This window comes from Cygnus atratus, chromosome 16 (assembly GCF_013377495.2).
Source record: "Cygnus atratus isolate AKBS03 ecotype Queensland, Australia chromosome 16, CAtr_DNAZoo_HiC_assembly, whole genome shotgun sequence".
Taxonomy (NCBI): Eukaryota; Metazoa; Chordata; class Aves; order Anseriformes; family Anatidae; genus Cygnus; species Cygnus atratus.
Window position 1 is genome coordinate 15,503,659 of NC_066377.1, and position 26,941 is coordinate 15,530,599.

The 26,941-nt window shown below is 45.7% G+C and overlaps 1 protein-coding gene across 2 annotated transcripts; it reads right to left on the minus strand.

Moving 5' to 3' along the window:
* Nucleotides 1–389: 389 nt before the first annotated feature.
* On the minus strand, nt 390–23,870 carry PIGU (phosphatidylinositol glycan anchor biosynthesis class U). Of its 2 annotated transcripts, XM_035548147.2 has the most exons (12): nt 23,591–23,860; nt 18,632–18,696; nt 17,309–17,368; nt 16,282–16,344; nt 14,829–14,938; nt 13,056–13,156; nt 11,279–11,376; nt 8,851–9,005; nt 8,245–8,388; nt 5,976–6,100; nt 3,884–4,026; nt 390–982 (listed from the first exon to the last, which is right to left on the minus strand). In XM_035548147.2, exons 1-12 carry the CDS (start codon nt 23,718–23,720, stop codon nt 869–871), a joined length of 1,308 nt encoding a protein of 435 aa, XP_035404040.1. In that variant the 5' UTR covers nt 23,721–23,860; the 3' UTR covers nt 390–868. The 2 variants fall into 2 exon arrangements, with proteins under 2 accessions (XP_035404040.1, XP_035404041.1); XM_035548148.2 differs by lacking the exon at nt 3,884–4,026 and having other exon boundaries at nt 23,591–23,870.
* Nucleotides 23,871–26,941: the final 3,071 nt, after the last annotated feature.

A 26,941-nucleotide genomic window follows, 5' to 3' on the forward strand; every position in this document is an offset into this window, starting at 1 on the left:
ATGTCCAGGCTGCTGCCCCAAAGTATCACAACAGCGTAGTGCAAGCCCAGCATTGCCGAGCTTTGTTAACATACAGAAATAAGGAGTAGTGGTAGGCTGTCTCCACAGTAGTGTTTCTGTGCAGCTCCTGACAGGAAAGCATTACTTCAACGGGATAGACCAGTTACCCAGTACCCTGCTGCTGCTTCCCCCTGCCAGTTCCAGTTCTTAGTAGTTGTTTGAGCTCCAAGATTATTACCTGTGGCAGCAGCTTCAGCTGTCCTCCTTCCAACAGGTCATTCATCCTTGGTTACCCATTTGTTTCACAAGCTCCCACTGTGTCTGAGCATGTGATTTTTCCAGAACCCACAAGAGCAGAAGAACCAAAAAAGGGCATCTGCAGGCAGGGCTTATCACCAAGTACACAGACATTGCCTTGTGTCAAGCAGGAACATTACTGGTAAAAGCAGTGAAGGGGAAATTTCCAGGAGAAGCAAACATCTCCAAGAAGCAGTGACAACGAAGTAAACAGTTTAGGGGCTGAACTGTTTCTGGGCTAGAGATTCAGTCCTGGTTTTAGCTCAAACACTTTTTCCAGTTCCTGATGGACTGCCCAGAGTTGATGGCTGAGGCCACGGTGAAAAGCGCAGCTGAGGGAAGAAGGGAGATGCTCCGGTGGAGGCATTGCAGATTCTACTTGCAGCTTTTAGCCTGCACTGAGTCCACTGCTGTGGAAGGTATTCCCAGAAGAACCTCAGCTCTTTCTTTCAGTAGGTATCATCCCCAAATTCAGACCTCATCCAGGGAACCTTCCCCACCCACCCCATATACACCAAGCTTTACTGTTCCTTAGAGTAGTCCATGTCCCAAGGACTGGTGGATACAATCCTTACTTCAAAACAAGCATGGCCTCTGTCCCATCTTGTCTTGTCAAATGGAGTCCGTGAGTGAGGTAGTACTCCCGCCGGAGGAAGGCATAGAAATAATCTGAGATGAGCAGGATCTGCAGAAATGAGATGTTCAGACACATCAGTGACGCTTCAGAACAAAAGATAAATGGAGACGTGTTTGTGACAAACCCTGAAGGGGCTTAAGAAGCTCCTAGGCTGCTTGTCATGCTTTGCAAGATGAGGTACTGTGATCTTGTGAATACTCCTTGGCCATGGCCTTACAGTACAAAACTACGGGAGACTTAAACTAACCTATTTATTGTGCTACCAGTGTGTTCCCACAGACACCTCAGCTAAGGAGATAGTAGCTCCATAAAAAGGCCAAAAAGTACGACAAAGGCAGGTCAGGTCCATATATTGTTTACAGCTTTACAGAACACCTTTAAGCCTCATCCACAGGACTCCTGTGCATGCAAATGCTGTCATGCAACTCGACCCAGATGCTGAAAGTCCCCTGCTGCTGACTGGTATTGAGTACTTTTCAATTGCCATTTCTAGTCAGAAAGGGTAAGAAGCTTGCAAGTAGCAGCAGAAACTTCACAGGTCAGCCTTAGCAAACGGAAGTTTCAGCAGTTTAACAATACGTACCAGGGTAAGGGGTGAAGGGAAGAGCTGGAAAGTCAAGGCTGTGGCTTCACAGAACAACATCCAGGAGCAAAACCAGATAAAAGCACCCTCATCACTTTCCCATCTCCTTCCTGTCGCTGTGCTGTAGTGCCCTCTCTGTGGAGCAGACAACCCTGTGTATTTGTTTGCACACTTGCTCCCTTTAAGTGGGAAACAGAGCTGGCTACCCCCCAGATTTTCCCCTGATCCAGTTCAGAGAATGCTTCCGTAGACACTGATGCTGGCATCATCCTGTGTTGCAAGGGACCTCCCTTGCATACTTCAGGCTGGTATTGCCACCGGCCACATTGTATGGTGAAATCACAATTGATGCACCTTCCTCAAGAGCTGCAGAGAACATGGAAATCTGGCATGGAAACCACGAGGTCCCTGCCTTCCTCAGTCCACTCTTCTGTTTTGCTGAGGCACTATAGTGCTGATTGTTCCCTTGACTAAAAACAGTCATAGGTGAGAAAATAAGAGCGGGTCTCAGGGCCAGCTGTGCTGGAGTGGTCAAACAAAGGATGTTTTTTCTAAAGCAGTCACTTCGGCAAACTGCTTTTGCAGAGGCAGGCTGGGCTGCAGTAAGCACAATAGCAGTGAGTGACCTGCTGTCTCACTAATGCCATTTGCCATCCAGCCTCTTGTGGTGCAACCCTCCCTTTCCACTGGAAACAGCATCAGTGCCAAACCAAACTAGCAGTTACAGTCCCAAACCAAACTAGCAGGTACTGTCCTAAATGACCAGATGCCATTAGCACATCACTTTGGCACAATGCACCTGGGGAATTCATGCCTGGGAGAGCCTCACTGAAGTATGCTGCATTGCTAAGGGGACAAAGGAAGACAGAGCTAGTCCATCAGCCAGAGCCTGCTTGGGTTACTGTCAAATACAGCTGCTGATAAGAAGGCTCAGCAGCAGGAAGAGAGGATATGTGGGACTAGGTGAAATCTGAGGGAGAGGCCTGCGGGCTGCTGAGATCAGAGGAGAAAGTCGAAAGGAAAACAGACAGAGAGGGGTAGAGGTGCCCAGGGAAGAGGGAGAACAGCAGTGCTTACTTTGTCTGCTTGTTTTGCTTTACACTACGGCTGACTACTTGACATGCTACATCAATATGGTTGATTTTATTTTTAATTAAATGACTCTGCAGATATCTTAATGGGAAAAGAAATAACTGGGGATGGCAGGGGTGAGGGCTAGTTCTTTCTCACAAAGAAATCAGAAAGGAGAGTTTTGCTCTGTCTGCATTGGCACAGAGCATAATACATTGCAGGACCTGCCATGATTTTCTCAGGTAGGAAATAAAATCCTCTTAGATCAAATGCTATCTGTCATTTAAATTTTACTATTCCTTTCATTCCATGGCAAGGCATACAGTTAGAGAGCTAACAAACCACAATTCCCTGTAAGCCCTTATTAATAGCATCTATATGCTAACTCTACTCACTGCATGGAGTCCCTTTTGGCTTTTACAGAACAGAGGGTTTTATACCACAGAGGGTGCTTGCCCCCATTTATCAAGGGGCTGGGGAACATACAAGCGAGTGATTTTTCTGACTCTGGCAAAACTGCTCCTCTAGTTTTAGGAGATGCAATATAAATGTAAATGGCTGAGGTGCACTGATAATCAAGGCAACTTTAACACGAAGTGAACGTTCTCCTTGTTTCCTCATCCACATGTGAAAACGTCCCAGGACCTGGGGATTATCTACACACCATAACAACTAGCAGAGAAGAGGAAGGAAAGCCTTAGGAAAGGTTGTAGCAACTGTGTACATTGGATCTCATCCTCCAGGGTTGCTAAGCTCTGTTTTCTCTGAGGGCAGTGAAAGTCATGAATCTAGAAGGGCACAGCCTGGAGAGAAGGAAGGAGAGCAAGCCCTGGCATGAGCGAGACCAGACACATGCCCACGGCCCTACATTTCAGTGAGGTGTTATGCTTAGAAAAATTGGTGCCATGTCCCAGCATTTGGGCAGCTCTCATTTGCCTGTTGTATGGCCCCAGTGCTGCTGCCCCATGGTCTTTTCCATTCCCTCTCTTCTCGATTCATGTGCTATTTACCCTGCCATACTGAGATGCTTTTCCTCTGCTATCAAGCAGCAGACTGCGTAACATGCAGAGTGAGTTGGATTGTTAAGCTATAGTTTAAACACTACAAGAACTCTTTCCCCATTAGTGTGCCAGAAGGTGAGGACTAGGCAGATTTCAGCTGGAGCAGGAGAGGCAGGAAGCTGCTATGCTGGACTATATGGGCCAGACACATCCTGCAGAATTCACTGTTGCTGACAGGACACCCGATCCAGTGGAATCCTCAAAGTGCAGCCCGGTTTGCCTTGCTCTACTAACCTGCCCTATGTTGAAAGTCAACGTGATGGCATAATAAAAATTGGAGTTAGCACTTCCTGCATAAATCCATAGATGCCACAGAACAGGGAACAGGAGGGAGCAGACAATGAGCACACATGACAGGATGAAGATGTTCCGGAGGACTGCAAAAGAAATAAAAAGTTATTAAAATGAAGCTTTATTGAACAGCCATGCTCATGCAACCAGCAATGGTATTTCAGGTATGTGCAGTGGCAGAGAGGCACTTGCCGAAGCATACTTCTCTGCAACAACCAAGCTTTTGCAGTTTGTTTTGATAATCCCCTGGGTACCTTTTATAAGACATTCACTGTATTTTCTCTTTGAAACAAACATTTCTGCCTTAGCTTGTGTGTGAATCCTTCATTTGCAGCTCCTTCCTTCTAGGTCCTGTGCTTCCAAAGAGCTTCCACTCTTCCTCTGAAGACTTCGTGTTGTTTTTTTGGTGTCTACACTACAGCAGCTAGCAGTTTTGAGAAGGGCCTTTGCACCAGCATCAAGATTCAGAGAGCAGAGCATGCCATTCCCTAGCCTCGTCAAGCTGACTACTTAGAGAAAAAAACTAATCTGTGGACCATAAGGAAAAGACATACTTTCTCAGAAGATGGTAAGGAAATTAAAGAACCATAACAGAGGACATTCTTATAGGCCAAATGTGATGACAAACATATGCCCTTGGGAGGTACAAGAATCCTTTAGTCTGCATGAGTATGTGCCAGATGGACAAAAAACCAACTACAACTTTGTCTAAAAGAGCTAGGAAATACTAGGCCAGAAGAGGTTTTGTTTTCTGTTCTTTGGCGGTAGTAGTATAGTTTATCCTGGCACTCGTGCAGCTGTGCTTGGCTATAGCTCAACATCCCTGAAATTAACCAAAAGACTTCTGATCATTCTGCTGCTGAAGGGAGCTATCTGACATTTGATGACTATTATCACATCCAAACCTGTTCACATCCATCTCTTTTAAGCTTTTCGTTCAATAGCTCTACTCACTCACTATGGGATTGTCCCTCTCACGCTCATACTTGCCTTCCTCTATAAGTTTGGAACATACATCTCACCTAAATTGAATTAGGATTTCTCAAAAATATGTCACCTGGTATGGCTGTGACATCCTCAGGGCCAGCCTGGAGCTTCCTGCTCTATTTCATCACAGCTGCTTTGGCCTTAGCTTTCCTTAGTCTGAAGCAAATGGAGCGGATGGTCTCCACATCAGACAATGCTCCACTTACTCCCCACTACTGATGCTGCAGAGGACCAGCTTAAAGCCAAACATATGCAAACTACTCTGGCATCTTGACTCCCAATTATGTCTCCTGACACCAGGTAGACTAGCTGCCCTGCACAAACTTGACCCTGGGTAGAGAAGACTGCAGTCAAAGCCAAGGACAATACGGCAGGATTGCATAAAGCAGCTTGTTTAAGCTGACTTTGGCAAGAAACACAAGAAAAAACACAGCACTTCCAGGAGTACTACACTGGCAGACTTGCAAAATCTCCTCAGTGTAACAAGTTCTACAGTCAGAGTTTGAAAATCATCAGGTAGTTCTCTGGTGATTTAAAGAACTATACAGGTTCTTTACGAAGCATTTAAGAAAAACTGCACAAACACTTGGAGTAATTCAGTTACTTTTACTCTAAGCAAACAAGCAGATGCAAAACAAAGAACTGCTGCAAAGTGTGGGATTTTAAGGCTAGGGGACTCATCAGTTGCAGAAGCAGCACTCTACACACCCTTACATGGGAGTGAAACACTGAAAGGATGGATGTAGTTTACATGAGGAACATCTTTTGTGCAGGACTGTAAAGGGTTCTTAAAAAAAAATTAATCTTCAGAATAACTTAGAAGGGGAAGATGTACAAGTGAAAATTCTCTCCTCGACCTCTTACAACCCTAGTCCTGAACATATGTTGGAGACTGTATCGTATCACCAGAAATCAAGCTTTCTTCCGGATAGCCCAAGGAGGCCACAAGAGCCTGCAGACAAAGGCGTGGTTTGGCTTAGTGGTGACAAATTATTGGACAGACCCTTTCTCATTCCAGAGAAGAAACAGTCAAACACAAAGAACTTACATCTGTAAAGGTGGCTCCAGACTGGAAGGAAGGCCATATACAGTGCAACATCTCCCACTGTGGGATAGGACTTGAAGATAGAAATGATTGCAAGCTGGACAAACATGAAGAACACAGGGTGTTCCCTAAAAGGGAAAAGACACAAAGGGTAAGAGGACACAGTAGGGTCTTTGCAAACTGGAAATAAAGATCAGCGAGGGCACAAACATACTGTGGGACAGGCTTTAAAAGGCTCTGGTACTCCACTCTCCAAATGAGCCTCTGATGGGACAAACTGAGCTGCTAGGATTGTCCCCAAGTTTTCATTTTTTCTGGCAATAAAGAACTTGATGTTCCAGGTAAGAGTTCTTGCTTTTTGACGATACTGGCTTCTGCAAGCAGGGAGCAGGGACCTTTACGCCTAAACCTCTGCTCTCTCTTTTGACACATGTAACATGCCTGTTTCATAGCAGAGTCCAACTCCCAGATCTGCACAGATCACTGCAGGGGTCTGGTATTTCTTCTTAATCACAGTTGCTATGAAAAATGCAGGAGACGATTCCAGCTGAGTTAACTACACTGTGGCAAGCAACGAATCAAGTTCCTCAAATAGTTTCTCAACATCAAAGTGATAAGGTGCCTCACTGTCAGAGGACTGTCAGTTCAAATATCCTTCCCAGGTTCAGGTATATAGTGCATGTAGTTTTCTATGTATTGCATGCAAGAAAGGGACTAAAAACGTAGGAAGCACTTCTAGATGTGCACTTTATAAAGAGTGGAGGTGGTGATACTTGGGATTGCTATTGTAAGGTCTAAAGAGCAGCTTTGTTTTCAGAATGAGTGAACCAGCTTTGCAGTAGTGCAGAGAAATGAAAATGAAGAGTGATGGAGAACGTAATATTCTGGGCAGACTGACCTTTAGATTCAACTTTTAAGTACAGGTATGAAGCAAATTTTCATATTTTGAACATAAGGGGAGATGGATTTTATCCTCTATCCATGGTACCAAATCACATTTAAAAATTAAAAGTGAAACTGGACTGACTTGTACCTAAGGCGAGAATAACCTCCAAAAACAGGGCCCACTGCATTTCATCTCAGCTGTCAGTAACAATAATGCCACTGCAGCTTTTTGGGACAGCAGCAGGAAGGGAAATAAGATGAAGGAAAATATCCTGAAAAATATCTCCACCGCAGAAACTTGTTAGGAAATGCAGGCTCCCAAGTCCCATATAGCACTTTGAACATCTTAATTCCAGGAGATATGGAGGCATTTTCTTACGTTGAAATCGCAAGGAAGAATCATGTAAGTGATGGTTACTACCCGTGACCCCAGGCTACTTTTAGTTTTTCAAAAACATACAGAGCAGGACGGGTTTCCAGCAGGGGCAGGAGTGACTGCTGTCTCCACGGAAACCTGACCATGGCTTAAGAAATACTTTTCAGGAAAATCATCTTTCCATCTCCAAATCTGAGTGCAGGTTAGTAAGATGGCAAAGAGGACTTCCCAAGAGTGTACAAGTGTACAGCAGTAGCAGGTTTCTCAGTCACAGCCCATGTGAGGAAGGGGACTTAGTGTGGTGTTAGTCCAATCTTTTCCTCAAAGCAGGGTCAACACTGACTTCAGACAAGACTGCTTAGGGCTTTGTCCAGTCAGATCTAGAAAACCTCCAAGGACAAGCCATAGATCTCTGCTCCAGTCTGTGTCTGTCCTCAAAGTGATGACTGTTTTCTTTATATCCAGTTGGAATTTCCCCTCTTTCAATTTATGATCACTTCCTTCTCACCTCAGCAATCTCAGCAAAAGGCTCTATCTTCTCAGTAGCCTCCTCTTAGGCGTTGAAATGCTATCAGGTATCCCCTAAGACTTTTCTTCGGCAGGCTAAAGAAGCCCTGTTCCCTCAGCTCCTCTCCAGCCTTCAAACCACTGACCATCTTTTAGGTTCTGCACTGGACTTGCTCAAGCTTATCGGCATCTTTCTTGTACCGAGGAGCTGAAAACAAGAGGCAGTATTCTTGATGGGGTTTAATGAGCACCACCACTCCTGTTGGTACATGGCTTGATAACAGGCATTTTCCCCTTCAATTCCAGCACAAACATAATATTTTACTCTATTTATGAGGAAAAGATTGAGACTTTGGGAAATGAGGATAGGCTCTATTAAAAACAGTTTTTCAGGTTCATAGATTCAGACATCTGATGCCAGTCTTATAAACTTCCACTGGACAACTACAGGAGTAAAAACAAACAAACAAACAAACAAACAAACTAGCAAAGAAACATACTTACTTTAACTTTACTGCCAAGGGAATGGTGTAGAAGAACACATTGATCTGAAATACGCATACGAAGAAAAGACTAAAGTGCTCAAACATCTCTGCAAAGAAGTACCAGAAAAGGCCAATATTGGGTGTCAGATCTGGAACAGAAAGGCTGAAATTTGAAAATAAAAGACAATTTTAAATGGCTGTTTTTCACTGCCCTGCTTCTGTTACATTAATTGATCGTTATGTAGTATTGAAAGGACCTATATTTTAAATCTGTGGAAGAGAAACCAAAGAGGTGAAAACCTGGAAATAACATCCTTTCATGTGACCCCAGCAGTATTTACACCACTCCTGAGCAGACATTTCTTCAGAGAAAAATGTTACAACCACAGTGGCTCAATAAACAAATCCATTTCCAATGTACTTGGTGGAAAATATTTCCTGTCTTATCTAATTCTTGCTGCTACTTATTAACAGCATCTGGCTAATGGCATGGCTCCTCCACACACACTTTTTTTCTTGTGTTGCCAGTAAAATCACAGATCACATACTCCTCAGGGCAGGGAGTGGGACACACGTGTGATACATATGAAACAACACAAAAAAAAGTAAGAATTCTTATACTTACATAAACCCGTAAACAGATGGGATAAAATCCCAGGAGTTGAGGAGGAAGAAGGAGAGGCAGATGATTACTACCAGGCTGCACAGGTACAAGGCTGCATACTGCATGGTGTAGAGCCAGAAGCTTTTACTTTTCGGTTTTATCGGTATGAACTGACGCTGAAAACAAAACACAAGCAGGCAGATATCCCTCATCAGTTGGAAAGCCACAAGAAAGTCGAATTGTTCAGAACATCGTCTGAAATTGTTGAAAGAAAGCATCAAACACTGGAAACTGCTGCACCAGGAAGAGCAGCTTTCAAGCACAATCTGCTTGATGTTCTTCACTCTCTCCACTTAAGTCAGACACGTTGTCCATATTTTTCTGTGCCTGAAAATCAACGTGCTAAGCTGGCCATTTCTGCCTGTAATGCTACAAATGAGTCAAGTCTCAAGTGTTCAACGTGAGATTCGCACACGCTTCCTCACAGCTACAATTTAGTTTGTGTGTTTGCAGTATTGTTCCGCTGCTTGCCTTCTCCTCCGCAAACCCTCATTGTCTGATGTGACTGAGATGCATGCTTTGTGACCAACTGCCCTGTGATGCCAGCTCCCTGCCATATGGACTGGAACTCATATTCTGCTGAACTCAGGGAACGAGGAGGGTTTCTAAACACAACAGAGACATTTCAATGGTTGCCTCTTCAGACAAAGACAACTGCTGCAGTCCTGCCGCTGCCACATAACCTTGACAGGTCAACAGCAAGCCCTTATCACATAACAAGACATACTGGTATCTCACTACGAGAGATCTAAGATTCCCTGACTGCATTTATAAAGACAAGTATATACACAGGGGCAAACACCTTGGGAACTGCTCACAGTTCTGCAGCTCCAAGTCAGCTTTTCCACTTGCTGCTAGGGTTTGCACTGGCAAGAGATGTACGGAGAGCCAACTCTAACTGGCATGGGCTCTCTGTAAAGCATGCTCTGTTTCCTCAGTCATACTGCATTTAACACAACTTGCTGGAACAATGTAAGCAAATTTACCACGGATTTTTGGCAGGACAGATTGGAAAGTACTGGAGAAAAGCTATTTAATTCTGTACAAAGAATACATGAAACTTCATTTACAAATCCAGGTAAAAGAACACACACCAGCCTGTTCCCCTTTCAAGTCAGTCATAAATCATGCTTTCATATATCAAAGGACTTGTTGCTGTTTGCAAACACAACACTTTTACTTTTCTGCTGCCATGAAGAAACAACAGCTCAGACTAAAGTTAGCTGAAATGGTAACAACATATAAAACAAAAAATAAATGTTCCTAAACATTAACTAACTGGAAAAGCAACATTGACTCAACAGAAGTTCTTGTCTTGCAAAGAGTAAGGAAAATCAAAATCCTTAGAAAAGTAAGAGACAGTCAGGGGAAGGGAATGGACAAGAATTGACTCTGTTCCCGTTGAATCTCAGGGATTTGAGAATAGCCTATGATGAACCTGTAGTTAAGATTAACTATAAAAAACATGAGGACAAACAGGATAGAAGCAACCAAGACTGGTACTGGCTTAACAGCAGGACTTCCAGAATGACAAAAATCATAAAAATGATTTTTTTGGTTGGTTGGTCATAAAAAGTTGGTTGTCATAAAAATAACCGTCAACTGATCTGTGAATATAGGATAAGAGTCATCTGCTAGTGGTTACAGCCTCTCTTTGCTCCTACATCAGGGTGAGAATAGCAAATAATCCGTTTTTCATTCAGCACATTATAATTCCTCTTTATGTCATTTTACTGAACTTTACAAAAGTTCGGAGACTGGAGAAGCATGCAGGCAAACTGGTTAGATGAATCTGCACACTAGCAAAGGGCTGCCTCAGCTTTAAACCCTACCCATGCCTGCAGATGTGCCTACCAGCCTACTGATGGGGTGGTTTTGCCTGGAGCAGTGCCTGTCTGTTGAGGTGTTGTGCACCCGTGAGTGATCAAGGTCAGCCCTGTGGGAATTCAACCACAGTCCTGTTAACGGGGAGGGAAATCGGACAACAGAAACCAGCTGCTTTCACAAGTACATGACTTTTGCCATTACACTTAAAATTTCTGAGTTTGGTTATTCAAACATACAGCTCTTCATTTTAACACAGCTCAGTGGCCCATGTCAGTGCAAAGGAAACTTTCCAGGTCTAAAATCCTTGTTGCAATTCACATGACACAAAGAATAGAATATATTTCAGGCAAGCTAAACACCAACCAGTTCTGTAGATTACTTTCTGCTCCCCTTTCCCTGTGCAAAGGCATCCCCATTAAGGCTGTAAACTCTCCACGGCTTGAGGAGAGTGTCACTTTTTCTGCAACTCAGGGCCTACCCCTGACTTCACTCTCAACAGCTAAGAACTGCTCCTGCACAGCTACGGTAAGACAACAGATATTAATGCTTAGAAATCATTTACCTGTAAAAGGTAAAGTAGAGCTGGAGCAAACAACGTGACAGGGTAGAGTGACTGGTATGTTGCTAATGCCAGGAATACAGCACTGAGGAAGGCACTACCTGTAAAGAGAAAAAACAAGTTCATTTGTAAGTAATATTTTATACTACCTTACAGACAGGAAGTCCAAAAAGGAAGAAATGCACAATCCTCTGTGATGGGTTTACAAATATCAGAACATGACATAAAGAGTAGCAGAATGTGTCAGAGAGTAGCCTTTTCTTAACTGCATTTTGAAAGGACAATGACTTGTACGAGAAAGAACCACTGACTCGTTTCTATTTCCTATAATTCACATACAGAAAGTGATTTGTGTAATTCAGTCTACATATAGACCATGTTGGCTGCTCTTTGTATGTGGGAATGCATTCACTTAATTCATATCTGCATGAAACAGCTGTCTGGTGTATCCCACTGAGCATGCTGGATGCCCTTGTCAACAGAATGAGTGAGGGTCCTCAGCAAAGCTCTGTGAAAGACAGCAAGTGAAAATCTGTAGCTGAAGGAAGGAGCATTATCCCTATTTTACAGATACCAAAACTGAGTGCATTGACTTGACAATTACACCTTGGGCTAATTGTCAGCCTGTGTGCATTGACTGACATCAAACACTTAGTAAGCTTCTCTCTGCTTCCATCTGTGTAAAGTATAGGGTTTCCTAGCAATGAGTCTTCTCCATTCTACAATTCCAGTTTCCTAGACACAACCCACCCTATTCTCTATTTTATTGTGTTAATTTCTGCAAACATCAAAATAATTGGTACCCAGAAATCATAATCTGACATTCTCTCTTTGCTGACTTTAAACACTAGAGGCTGCCACCCTCCCAGTGAAGGAGAAAACACAGGGAACACCAACTACGATTTTGTATATGACGAAACTATTTGTCTTACACTATCAACGAACAGCAAAAATCAGTTTAAATAAGTGGATCCTGTACATCTGCTTTCACAAATGCTTCTAAATGGTACTCCCTCCTGCCTCAATTACTTAATAATTGAAGGAAAACTTTCTTTTCGAAATACTAGTAGCAATAAGCTATAACAGCTTGCTTTGTGATGTCTGGTTCTGGGCACTGCTGGAGACCAGATAACAGATCAAACTGACATTTCATATAATCCAGCAGAGAACTCCTGAAGCTTATGTGACTAGCACAAATGCCAAAAGACTTTAGCACAGGGATTCATAAGAGAAACAGAAACCTGGTTTAATGTACAAAATTAATGAAAGCCATTCTGTCACAGTCTATTCAATTGGGCTAGTATAGGCCTTTGGTTACTGTTTCTGCCTAGCCAGAACTCAATTAGCTAATTTCAAACCCAGGTTACAACTGTAAGTAAAAGTCAAATAGTTGCAGGCAACTGCTTGCTTTTGAATAAAAGCTCAAGGCATATATTTTAAGTGGATATTCATGTACAAAAGGAAGAGCAGACTCCTATGCAAAGACAGATTTCTTCATAAACAGAAAACTATTTGAAGTCATCCAGGAAATGGAGTAAATTTTTAGAAGGGAATCACCTAGGTACACTGAGATGAAAGTAAGTTTTGACTTGACTATAAAGTCTCTTGGGCTCTTGTGATTTGAAGTAAAACTAAGTTATCGCTCCATTCGAGTGCTGATGCGTCCCACTCACATATTTGTAGTAATCAGACTTGTAAAGTTCTACGCAGATTTGATTTCCATTACTTTTCTAATCTTTATAGAAAGACATAAATAAATGCTTTTTCTTCATTGCGTTACCTTTTATTGTAGCTAAAATGAAGAATGCAATGACAGTATTGTTGATGGCACAGGTGGACTTTGCCACACAAGACATCACAGTGTAGGGGTTCAACAGATAGCTGAAAAAGAGCAAAGCTCAAGTTACATTCAGACAATTCAAAAGAGGTAACCTAATTAAGAATATATTGAAAGGAAAACCAGATGCAATTTGCAATTTGTTTTTGTTTGTTTATGTTTTATGGGTTTCTCTCATCTTCAGATTAACTCAGACAAATAGAGAGAACACTGAAAAAAAGGAGATGGGACAATGTCTAAAACGCAAATTCTGTCTTAGAAAACGACTACCAAAAATGTTCCTTGCTTTTCAGAGACATTGTGCATTTATTCAGTCAGACCTAGGAATACTGGGTCTGAAGTAAGCTTTCTGCTTCTCATGTTTACTGGCTCTGAGGAATTAACAGAAATAAGAAGATAGCAAGATGGAAACATATCCTTCTGGTACATTACCAGAGTGTTTCCCTCAACCCAGTTGCACCTTTGCACTCCTACTATGTCAGAGCAATTACTTAGGTTCACCATGACATGCTCTGAGCATAAAACCTGACAAATATGAAAAACCATCCCATTTTAATTAGAATTATGGAAAGACAGCAAGCCCTAAACACCTTTACCTTCCAGAATACAGCCACATTTTAATTAGTAAGGATGCCTGCTCCTTTTGGAAATGAGATTTACAATTATCTCATTCAACTAGGTTCAAAGCCCAGAAAAATGTTTGAAAGGCTTATCGATACAGTAAGTGAGATAATGGATCAATCAGCCTTGGTAGTAACTAGGTCAATCACCAGAATTAAGTAGACAAGACTGGTGATCTTCTAACTATCTTCTTACATAAACATTATTCCTACTTCTCCGAGTCCTGGTCTGGCTTTTTTTCTGTGTTTCCAAAGATGGACAGCCTATAGCAGGATAGGTACAATTTAATGACAACCTCCCTGGGGTAACATGCACCAGTGTTACATACAAATATAAAACAGTCTCAGATTTACAAATTCAAAAGGCAAAACTCTACCTTTCTCAAAATGGGGAATTTACTACTTTAAAAAATTCATATGAAAATAAAAAAAAAATAACAACTTATCTGATGCAGAATTCTTCCTGACACAGAATAATTTAGATAATAATTTATTCAGGTCAAATAATTCTTTCTTGTAATATTTTGTTTGTATATTATTTATTTTAATTTAATTGATGCATTCTGAAATTAAAAAGTGATTAATATACAGAGGAACACCAAGACATGACATTATTAAACAGACAACCTGGAATATCTTTGAATTATTATACTCGATTCTGGGACGTTCAACCTGTGATATCTAGAAAACATTTTGTCTGACTGCTCCAAAACTATCCTGACTGAAAAGACACACTAGATATTTGGAAGGCATTAAATCAACTCTGATGACAGTAGCATTCTAGCAAAATAAACGGGAATGTGATCTACGGAGACACAACATTCTTGCTACCAAATTCTTGATCTCATTCTGTTGAGCCCTTCTTAGGAGGACTGAGTAAATTTACTTGTCAGCAGCATGCATTTAGAAAAGCCTATGCTTTTCACTTTGAAACCAATTATTCAGGGATGGGGAGACTTTTATGTATAATAGGAAACTCAGAATTTATGAAAAAAGTAGGATCTTCAGCAAATGTTGAAACCCCAAATCAGACAAAACCCAAGGAGAGCAGAAGAATCAAAGCAGCCTATTACAACCTGAAAGAAGCAATACTCACAATAGTGCTACCTTGAGGGGGATGTAGTGCATTTCCATGGGTGTCCGGATGAGTTCAGCCACATCTGGTGCATATTTATCCAGTTCTATTAGGAGCTTTTGCTTTTTGAACTGTATAAGGGAGAAAGACCAAAGACTGTCAGATGAGGAAAGTCACTGTTCCTTATCACTTAGGATATTCATTACTGTAGAACATACACAAGTTGACTTTGTAAATTCACTGCTCAACACGAGACCCAAAGAAATGAAGTCACAGAACTACACTGTCCTTGTTATTTTGAAGATGGATACCTCTATGTCAAACTTCCTTTAGAGATCCCAAATCTCTCTCTTTAATATATCTTGCTTTATGATGTTCCCTATGGAGACAAGGGAGAAGTCTGTATTATGAACTTACTGAACTATGTCATGGTGAGACAAAAGGAGAGAGATGCTGGCAATAAATTCTCAACAAGCGAAATAACTCTCACGCAGGATTTTTGCATATCAGCAGTTCTATCGTGTTATTTCTTCAACCTCAGTGGACAAAGGACAAGTGCCTAGGTAGATGGGAGACCACACAAATGTAGAAAATGCAGCCTCCCTGTTCATATTAGTACTGTATCACCACACATCTAGGAATGCAGAGAGCACAGCATTGCTTACACAAAATGTTCTTTGAGCTACTTAAGAGAGAAAACTGGGAGGAATCACTCACTCCCAAAAATATGCTTATAATGTGAAAGGAACAAGTTATATTTGGTGTAGGACTTTCATCTTGCTCAGCAGAATGATTTACATCTCCTCAGCATCCTTAGAAGGTTTGTTCCTTCCTTTACACATTTTCAGAACCTCTATTAACTCATGCTGGGTGCAAACACAAGCAATGTTTCATCCTGAAGCCAGGTTCAGGATAAAACATTCCATTTCCTAGCTACAAAATATACGGAAGATTGTAGCAGAAGTTAGAAAAGTCATCACCCAAGTCTTGCCAAACCCATAGTTCAGTAATTAAATTCTGCATACTTCAAACTGCTGCAACAACTGAAGGTGGGTTTTCAATACATTTTCTAAATTTTCACACCCCTCTTGTTTATTGTGTCCCTAGAACTGTCTGCATTTTTTTAGATATTGCATTCTTAAGAATTTCTCAAATTCTTTAAATTCCTTTCAGATCAAAGAATCAACACTGCTGCAATCATCACTCAAGTGCAGTGCAATAGCTGTGGACACTAATTTGCTTCACACTGTAATATGGACACAACAGAATTTTAAGTACCTCAGCTGGTTTACAACATTCAGTCCCCATTTTTGTTTTGTGATCATCCAGGTATGTGCAGATTTACTGCTAAGCGAGTAAATCTGCTAAGCAACAAGGTCTGGTTGATACTGCATCTTCAGGTATATTTTCTTTGGTACAAAATATGTATACTTGTTGGGAGAAGAGGGTCAGCAACACTGGCAAGTCAGCTTACCACAACTTTGTTGTAGTCCTGGATGGCCAAGTAAAGGGCAACAGCTGTTAGTACATCAGTTATCTAAAAAAGCAAGGCGTAGACAGATAGACTGTAAGTAAAATAAATGAATGGGGAAAAATATACTGGTCAGTATTGCAATCCTGAGCAAGGACTCTGATCTGACTCAGCTCATGGAAAAACAAGCTTTAACAACACTAACTAGCTTGCTGATTTGTACAGTGTTCACACACCACTGCTAACCTCCGTAGCCACGAGATGTATCAGATACTAACATTTACAGAACTAGAGAATGGGGAATTAAGGGCAAAGAAAATGTTCGCGGAAAGAAGCATGTAAAGATAACAGAGAGAATCACTGATCTAATCAGAGCATGGGCAGCACCGGGGCAGTGCCAGGTGGCTAAATCCAACTGTCCAGCACGACAGCGTCTTGAGCTGTCCCCAAACTCAGCAGGCAGCAGTACAGCCATCGAAATAATCAGTGCACCACTAGCTCTACTAGAGACTGCCCAGCAGGGAGCTGGGGAGAGAGGCTCTACCAGGTGGCATGTGCAGCCAGCTATGTGATTTCTGTCCTGGATCATGCAGAACTCACAGAATAGTTTACAACATGAGACATTTGGATTACTAACCCATTGGTGTTCTCCTTGCAGGCCTGGAGTTTGGCAGTGGGTTTTAATGAGAAACATGGCAGCGTAGGGACTGGGCAGGGGGGGGATGGCAAAATGTTCTGACCTGCACGAGGTAACCTTTGAAATTTGAAATCAAATGTCAACTTCCCGTCCCTCCAAGAGGATACTTATCTAACAAAGTACTCACAAAAATAAATAAATTGTAAAGCAAGGGAAAAGAGTGAACTCGGGTTTGTATACACAAAGCTGCCTTTATAATTAAAGTGTGAGGTCAGCAGGAATTTGAACTCCAGGGAGACAACTGAAGGTCCCTGATGGATAAGCAAAAGGAAAGTCGTACTCAGCACTTCACAGAATGAGACCTTTCAAGAGGAACTTTCCAGAAGCACTCACCATGAAGACCAATTCAGCATATTCAATCAGGAAGTGAAAGAGATATATTATCAGCGGGGTCTAAGAGAGAGCAGAAGGGAAACCCATGTCAAATACTGTCCATCTCCATTTGGATAGAACAACTGGCAATTCAGTGGAGTATACTGTGAGAGACTGCAAAAGGCAATTTGCCTTAGACTCTTCCACAACGCTATTACTTCAGAGTAAAGTGAATAATCAAAATCACACTTGCTCATCTTTTTCCTTGCAAAGTTCTCAATATATTTCTTAAAGACATCATCAACTTTGAAAGTCATATTCTGTTTCACCTTTTCAATTCTACTAGTATGGTGGTAGAGTTACAATAGAAATATATAAAGAATAGCTTTAGATTTTTTTTTTCCTAGAGAATCTCTTTATTTTCAGGTTGTTTGCATGTATTTTGAAAGTATTTCCTGCACAGATGGTTTCATTGTTTGGGTGAGTCTTTTATAAAGTAAAAAGAAAGCATGTAAAAAAACTTGAAGCAGTGGGACTACAGTCCTGCTAGCTATCCTCATACTCCCAACAGCTCTTCCCTTCCAGGGTAAGAGGAAGAGCAGGTTTCGAACTACTCCTTTGACAGAAAAGCTTAATCTGGAGGTATTACATTTACATGGTATAAATTCAATCTTCATAGTGAGAAAATAAATTTATTTTAAAATAGGTTTAAAATAACGTGATGATATAAATAAGCACGTGAAAATACTTCAGTCTGTGAGAATTTGTTTCAAGCAGAATTTACTGAAACAAGTTTTCAGAGACACACGAGGTATGAGACTCACACCTGGGTGACACTGTGCGAGTGTACCTTCATATCAGTAAGACCATTCAAGGGCACAAAACCCCACAGGTGCTCGGAAGAACAATGTGCTTTCCAAAATGAGGAATAAACATACTGTCTGCTTGTACTAAAGTTAATATTTCTGTAAATACAGAAACCCAAGATGCTGCTATTCAGCAAAATTGTGTTCAAACTGCCAGTGGCGCTGTCTCTCCCTGCTCCTGCCTCTGCTCACAGAAAATCTGGATTTGAACAACAGATTTTACTTCTCAGATTCTCCTTACACACCACAAATATTGCAGTGGCTATCAGCTGCTTAGCAACTAGTTCTTCTGTGATGAACTGCATTTCCTGATTCTGCTAGCCACTAGGTGCAACTATTGCACAGACAACTGCACAACTCCAAATTTTCTGAAGTCTCTGGGATGAAACAGACCCCCAACCTTTGCCGATCCATGAGCAGTAAGGCTAACAAATGAACCACTGGAATATCACGTTTAAAATGAAGCATGCATACCAACCTCATGAAAAATAGCTCCAGAATATGGTGAGACCCCTAAATCCAACAGAGCTAATCCTTCGACCACTGAAACATACAAAAAACACCTGCATGAGAATCCTGTAATGCTGGCAGAGAAAAACCTCGTGACAATAAAAATACAGTTTTTAAAACACCTATGCTCATGAGTATCCCACACGGAATCACTATCTGAATGGGTGACACAAAATCTCACAAAACCAACCATGAGCTAGAATTGTTTTCTTATTTCTGCCATGCAATCATGCTATTTGTTTCAGACAACTAACAATGTTATAGCTGAAATGTTTTGCAACTAGCTGTATAGAAATCACATGTATGATATTTACTGATTTTAAGTCACCGCTTGCGTGACACGTGGTATTTATGCTAGACAAACAATTCAGACTGGAATAGAGAACAGGTCAATTGGAAGGGACCTACAAAGATCGAGTCCAACTGCCTGGCCGCTTGTCCTGGGACTGCCTGGGACGGAGTTCCCTTTCCCCACGGCAGCCCATAGGCAGGACAGCACGGACACAGCACCGGCGTTTTGCCCCGTGCGGGCACAGCATCGGGGCTGCCTCCAGCCCCCACCGCCAGCAGGCTGGGGGTGGGCAAGTGCTGGGGAGGGGCCGTGGCCAGGGCAGCTGGCCGGGATCCACCCAAGGCATGTTCCGCACCGTGCGGTAACGGGCCCAGCAACAAGAGCTGGGGCAGGGGAAGGAGAAGGGGGGGCTCTCCTTACGAAAGCGTCTGTCCTCCCGAGCCACCGCTACGCGTGCTGAGGCCCTGCTCCCCAAGGCGTGGCTGCACATCACTTGCTGATGGGAAGTGGAGGATAATTGTTTTCTCTCTTTGCTCCTGCATGGCCCTTGCTTTTTCCTGTCATTAAACTGCTCCCATCTCAAACCCAAAAGCTTTTTTTATTTTAGCCTTCCCTCCTTCCCTCCAATTCCTTCCCCACCCTGTCCTGCAAAAGGAGGGGGAGTGGAGAGAGCAGCTGTGTGGTACGTAGCTGCCTGTCAGTGTCACTGCACAGCAGCACTTCAGGGCTACCCAAACGTTAAAGCATAGTAACGAGGGCATTGCCCAAATGCCTCTTGAACACTGACAGGGTCGAACACTTCATTAATCACCTTGCTAGAAAGCCTCTTCCAACCTTTGGCCACCCTCACAGTCCAGAATATTTTCCTGATGCCCGGTCTGACCCTCCCCTGGCACAGCTTTGTGCCCTTCCCGCACATCCTGCCATCGGTCCCCAGGGGACAGAGACTGGCACCTCCTCGGGAAGCCGCAGAGAGCAGCGAGGTCGCCTCTTGGCCTCCTTTCCTCCACACTGGACCACCCAGGTGCCCTCAGCCTCTCCTCACAGGACAGGCCTTCCAGCCCCTTTTCCAGCTTTGTTGCCCTCCTCTTTCAAGGACCTTAACATCTTTTTCGTACTGTGGGGCCCAGAGCTGCACACAGTATTCCAGGCGAGGCCCCACCAGCAGAAAACAGAGGGACAATCGCCTCATTTGACCGGCTGGCTGGGCTGTGTTTAATGCACCCCAAAATGCATTTTTTTCTCCCCCTTGGCTGCCAGGGACTCGCTGCTGGCTCGTGCTGAGCTGCTGTCCCCAGCACCCCCAGGCCCCATCCAGCTGAGCTGCTCTCCAGCCACGCGTCTCCCAGGCTGTGCCCGTGTCCGGCACTGCTCCGTCCCAGGGGCAGCACCCGGCCTTTCCCTTTGTTGACTGCCCAATGCTCCCATCTCTCCAGATCCCCCTGCGAGGCCTCTGCAGGGAGTCAGCAGCACCTCCCAGTTCAGTGCCATCGGCAGACTTGCTGAGGACCGTCCCACTCCTGCCGGCAGATCGCTGATAAAGATGTTGAACAGGCCTGGCCCTAGAAATGAGCCCCGGGGAACGCCGCTGGTGATCGGCCACCAGCCAGATGCAGCCCCATTCGCTAGGGCCCTGTGAGCTCTACCATCGAGACAGTTCATCACCCAGCGCAGTGTCACAGCTGGACAGAAGGATGCTGTGACACTATCAAAGGCCTTACTAAAATCCAGATAAACCACATCCACCACCTTCCCTTCATCCACCAAGCAGGTGACATCATAGAATCACAGAATGGTTTGGGTTGGAAGGGACCTTAAAAGATCTGATCTAAACCTACCCTCTTTTAGTTTAAAGCCATTACCCTTGTCCTATCCCTACACCCCCTGACAAAGAGTCCCTCCCCAGCTTTCCTGCAGCCCCTTTAGGTCCTGCCAGGCTGCTGTGAGGTCTCCCCGGAGCCTTCTCTTCTCCAGGCTGAACAACCCCACCTCCCTCAGCCTGTCTTCGTAGGAGAGGTGCTCCAGCCCCCTGATCATCTTTGTGGCCCTCCTCCAGACTCGTACTAATACTTCCGTGTCCTTCTTGTACTGGAGGCCCCAGAGCTGAACGCAGGCACCAGGTGAGGTCTCAGAGCAGAGGGGGAGAATCCCCTCCCCTCGCCCTGCTGGCCACGCTGCTTCCGATGCAGCCCAGCATACAGGTGGCTTTCTGGGCTGCAAGCGCACCTTGCCAGCTCATGTTGAGCTTCCCATCATCCAGCGCCCCCAGGTCCCTCTCCTCGGAGCTGCTCTCAATCCATTCTCTGCCCAGCCTGTATCGGTGCTTGGGATTGCCCCAGCCCAGATACAGGACCTTGCACTTGGCCTTGTTGAACTCCACCAGGTTCGCACAGCCCCACCTCTCAAGCCTGACGATCCACCAAGGCTGTTACCCCATGGTAGAAGGCCACCAGATTTGACTGGCAACATCTGGGGGGTTATGTTTTCCTTCTTCCAGTCAGCGGGAACTTCACCAGACTGACATGTCTCAAATACAATGGCCAGTGGCTTAGCAACTTCACCTGCTAGTTCCCTCAGGATGCACAGAAGCATCTTATCAGGTCCCATGGGCCCACTTGTGCACCTGCAGGTTCCTTAGATGGTCTCAAACCAACATAGAAGGAGACCAAATTACTAAGACAGGACTTTCCTTTGATGACCCCCTCTTGACCATGCCTGATAACAGCTTTGTTCTTTAAGTGCTTTTCAGTATCTCCCAGGACGATCTTCTCCACAACTTTCCCAGGGACTCCGGTTAGACTGAGGTCTGTTGCTTCCTCGGTCTTCCCTCCTGCCCTTCTTGTCACTGGGTATAACATCAGCCAGCTGCCAGTCAGCAGGGACGCCCCCAGACTCCCACAACCTTTGGTAAATTGTTGAAAGGCTCTAACATCTGCTAACTCCCTCAGTACTCTGGGGAGAATCCCTCAGGTCCCGTAGACTTAAAAACATTCAACTGATTCAACTGGAGCCTTACAATTTCTGTGGCCACAAATGGAAAGTCACTGTTCTCTGAGTCATGGTCCTCCAACTCAAGAGACCAGGCAGACCAAGATTTGTCACTAATATTAAAAACTGAGGGGGAAAAAAAAAAAGCCTCTCCTTCCTCATCCTTACTTGTTAGGTGACCATCTTCATCAAGTATCAGTCTAAGGTTTCCCCTAGACCTCCTCTTGCTGTTGACATTCTCCAGAGAGCCTTTTTTTGTTCTCTGACACCACAGTGGCCAACTTTAACTCAAGCTGAGCTTTGGTTTCCTTGTTTCATCCCAGCAGATGCAAACTGCAGCTCCGTGCTCTCCCTGTGAAGCCAGACCTTCCTTCCAGAGGTCACGTTTTCCTTTTCTGCTCAAGTTCCTGGAGCTGCCTGTTCAGCCAGGCAAGTCTTCTGCCCTGCTTGCTTGACTTGTGACACAGGGGGATTGCCTGCTCCTGGGCTTTTAGAAGGTGGCTCTTGAAAATTGACCAGTGACCAATGGACCCCAAACCCTCTAAAGCTGATTCTCAGGGGACACTGAGAATTAGCTCCCTGAGTAGCTTAATAAAACGCATAATTTTAATTTTTTTTGCCTAATTAGATATAGAGAGGACTCAAATGCCTGAAACCAGATACGAAAGAACAGAAAAGAATTCCCAGGCAAAGCTAAAAGTTGTACCTGTCCTTGAGATTTCCTAACATTCTGCAGCCTGAACTGCACTACAATGCCTGCACACGTTTTTCTGCAAGATCTCCACCTTACTGAGCACAAAGGTTCCCTGGGAAGGGAACAGGTTTTACAGTGAAAGAAACTATGCAGAACAGGTCCATTTGTTCACAGGGAGATGAAGCAGGAGATCGCAGGAAGCAACACAAGGTTTTTGGTTCAGCAATGTGCTGGAACAATAGGTTCTGTTTCTGCCACAAAGGTACTTTTTCCATGCAGACTTTTGTCTGGGTCGGAAGGTACTGTGCTCCTTATTGTCTAGAGGCCTAAACTGATGCTCTATGGCAAAATTTGGGAAGTAGCCATTGTTACAAGGGAATTTTTGAGAGCTGTATTTTGAAGTGCTACACAGCGTAAAGCAAAGGCCTTAGGTCACCGAACGCGTTCATGCTTTTGACATTCATTACTCCGTGCCTCTGTATTCCGCCCCGAGCCTGCAGGTAGTTTTATTTGCACTGTATCTGGACATTACCTCCCCAAAGGGACGTCGTTAAAGTAATCAGGCTTCGAAACGGCCTCAGCCGCCTTAGAGATAAACGCCCCAGAACACCCCTGCGTGATTTGCAGCTCGGTCTTCGGTCGCGATTTGAACCGCACGCAGGCGGTAACGTGGGGCCACGAAACGAACGCGGCCAACGACCGCAGCGCGTCCCTGCAGGCGGCCCGGCCCGGCCCGGCCCGCTCCGCTCCGCCCGCCACGCGCCGCCGGTGCCGCCGCAGCACGACGCGAGCAGCCCCGCCGCGGCCGCGGGAGCAGCGCCCGAGGCGCCGGGTGCCGCCCCCGTCCCCGTTCCCGGCCGCTCTGCCCCGAGCAGCAGCTTCCCGCCGCCCCGGGGGGGGGAGCGGCCGGGCCCTGCCCGCCGGCGGAGCGGGGCCTCGGCGCCGGGCCTCACCTCGCTTCCAGGCGCTCAGCGGCGACGCCACCTCGACCCGCTCGGAGATGAAAGCGGCGAGGCTCGAGCGGTACAGCGCGGCCCGGAGCGTCACGGCCACCAGCACCACCAGCACCAAGGGAGCCGCCATCCTCGCGGGCAGACGCCGGCCGGCCGCCGGCTGTAGTTCGCGGGCGGCGTCGGAGAACCGGGCTCCAATGCGGCGGCACGGCCGGGAAGACTACATGTCCCGGGAGGCCTCGCGCCGCGCCGCCCCGCCGCTGCCCGACACCACCTGAGAGCTACGGCGAGCGCCGTGGGGCGAAACGGGCAGAGCGCGAAGGCGCCGCGCTACCCCGAGGCGCCCTGCTCCGGGAGCTTTGCTCTCCTCCGCCGCGCGGGGCCTGTCCCAGCACCTCACGGGGAAAGGCCCCTCCCGAGAAGGGCTACGAGGCTGGTGAAGGGCCTGGAGCACAAGTCCTGTGAGGAGCGGCTGAGGGAACTGGGGGTGTTTGGTCTGGAGAAGAGGAGGCTCAGGAGAGACCTCATTGCTCTCTACAGCTACCAGAAAGGAAGGTGTGGGGAGCTGGGGGTCGGCCTCTTCTCACAGGTAACCAGTGATAGGACTAGAGAGAATGGCCTCAAGTTGTGCCGGGGGAGGTTTAGGTTGGAAATGAGGAGACATTTCTTCTCAGAAAGAGCAGTCAGGCATTGGGACAGGTTGCCCATGGAGGTGGTGGTGTCACCATCCCTGGGGGTGTTCAAAGAAAGGTTGGACCTGGTGCTGAGGGACATGATTTAGTGGGTGACATTGGTGGTAGGGGGATGGTTGGACCAGATGATCTTGGAGGTCTTTTCCAACCTTAATGATTCTATGATCTGTTCAGCTGCTGCCTTTTCAGGGGGCTCCTCCAATGTAGTACTATCCCCTGCCACAGGACAATAAATGTGGTCCTCAAACAGTAAGAGGAGCTTCAGCAATCAGCCTGTCATGTGGGACGTCTTCTGCTCTCAGGCTGATGGCATGAAAACATTTTCCATTGCAGTGATAAAACTATTTCCTATTAGCACAGGCAGTAGGTGGCCATGGGACTTGATTGGCCCCGGGACTGACTGGACTTGGCACATCCTCTGATCAGTCAAAGTGGATTTGTTCAAGTTAAAGAATTTGTGCAGGCATCTGGCTTCTTACTAGAAGCCAGAAATGCTAATTCTTCTCTGTAGCTGCTAACAAATATCTTCAGTTTTCTGATCAGAAATGCATTTTTTTCAGCATCAATTGCTCTCTAAGCAACAGTTCTGATCTAGTGTAACAGACAGCGGTTGCCTGAGAGCACTGCTTTGCTGAATAACTGGAGTGTAGTTGTGGGATTAAAGACATATTGCTCTAAGATGCTGGTTTTGCTGGTCTGATCTGGATAGGCTGGACCGATGGGCTGAGGTCAACTGTATGAAGTTCAACAAGGCCAAGTGCCGGGTCCTGCACCTGGGGCACAACAACCCCAAGCAGTGCTACAGGCTGGGAGATGAGTGGTTGGCCGAGAAGGACCAAAGCTGCCTGGCCGAGAAGGACCTGGGAGTACTGGTTGATAGGCAGCTGAGTATGAGCCAGCAGTGTGCTCAGGTGGCCAAGAAGGCCAACAGCATCCTGACTTGTGTAAGAAGCAGCGTGGCCAGCAGGTCTAGGGAGGTGATTGTCCCCCTGTACTTGGCTCTGGTGAGGCCGCACCTCGAGTACTGTGTTCAGTTTTGGGCCCCTCACTACAAGAAGGACATGGAGGTGCTCAAGAGAGTCCAGAGAAGGGCGACAAGGCTGGTGAGGGGTCTGGAGAACAAGTCTTAGGAGGAGCGGCTGAGGGAGCTGGGGTTGTTTAGCTTGGAGAAGAGGAGGCTCAGGGGAGACCTCATCGCTCTCTATAGGTACCTTAAAGGAGGCTGTAGCGAGCTGGGGGTTGGTCTGTTCTCCCACGTGCCTGGTGACAGGACGAGGGGGAATGGGCTCAAGTTGCACCAGGGGAGGTTTAGGTTGGATATTAGGAAGAACTTCTTTACAGAAAGGGTTGTCAGGCATTGGGATGGGCTGCCCAGGGAAGTGGTTGAGTCACCATCCCTGGAGGTCTTTAAGAGACGTTTAGATGTAGAGCTTAGTGATATGGTTTAGTGGAGGACTTGTTAGTGTTAGGTCAGAGATTGGACTAGGTGATCTTGGAGGTCTCTTCCAACCTAGACGATTCTGTGATTCTGTGATCCATACCATATGCTTTCCAGCACCATCTGACTTGGCACAGGAAATGGAAGCTTTGGGGAGATTCAGATAACCTCAGATGGCATCATGATCCAGATGTAAAACCATGCCACTACCGTATTTAAATGAAGTGCAAAAGCCAACTAAAAAGAAAAGTCAAAAGAGTAATTTGTGACAAATGCAGCAATAATTTTTGGAGCATAAATTTGCTCAAATGTTTTCCCCGTAGGATATCTTGGGACTAAGCAACAGAATGATGTTCACAATCTGAGTTCACGTGTTTGTAGTGGGTTTACATGGCAAGGTTTGGTAGCAGGGGGCCGTAGGGGTGGCTTCTGTGAGAAGAATCCAGAAGCTGCCCCATGTTAGATAAGGGTCCCACTGCTGGCCAGAGCCGAGCCAATAAACGATGTTACAGAATCATCTAGGTGCCTCTGTGAGAGCATATATAAGAAAGGGAAAAAAACCCTGCTGCTCCACAGCAGCTGGGAGAGAAAGAGAGGAGTGAGAAACAGCCCTGCAGACCCCAAGGTGAGTGCAGCAGGAGGCAGGAGGTGCTCCAGGCACACAGCAGCAGTTCCCCTGCGGCCTGTGGAGAGGCCCCTGGTGGAGCAGGCTGTCCCCCTGCAGCCCATGGGTCCCACACGGAGCAGATCTCCACGCTGCAGCCCGTGGAGGAGCCCCCGGTGGAGCAGGTGGATGTGGCCTGGAGGAGGCTGCGGCCCATGGAGAGCCCCCGCAGGAGCAGGGGGTCTGGGGGGAGCTGCCACCCGTGGGAGACCCAGGTTGGAGCAGTTTCCTCCTGGGGGATGGACCCCAAGGTACGGAGCCGTGTGGGAGCAGTTCTTGAAGAGCTGCTGCCTGTGGTCAGCCCCCGCAGGCTCAGTTCGGGAAGGACGGCATCCCATGGGAGGGACCCCACATGGGAGCAGGGGCAGCGAGTGACCAAGAAGGAGCAGCGGAGACGAAGCGCTACGGACTGCCCGCAGCCCCCATTCCCCTGTTCCCCTGCTCCGCTCAGGGGAGGAGGAAGAAGACCAGAAGACGGCGGATTGGGGGGAAGGTGTTTTTGGTTTGTTTTCTTTGTTTCTCACTTCTCTAGGTTGTTAGTACTAGGCAATAAATCT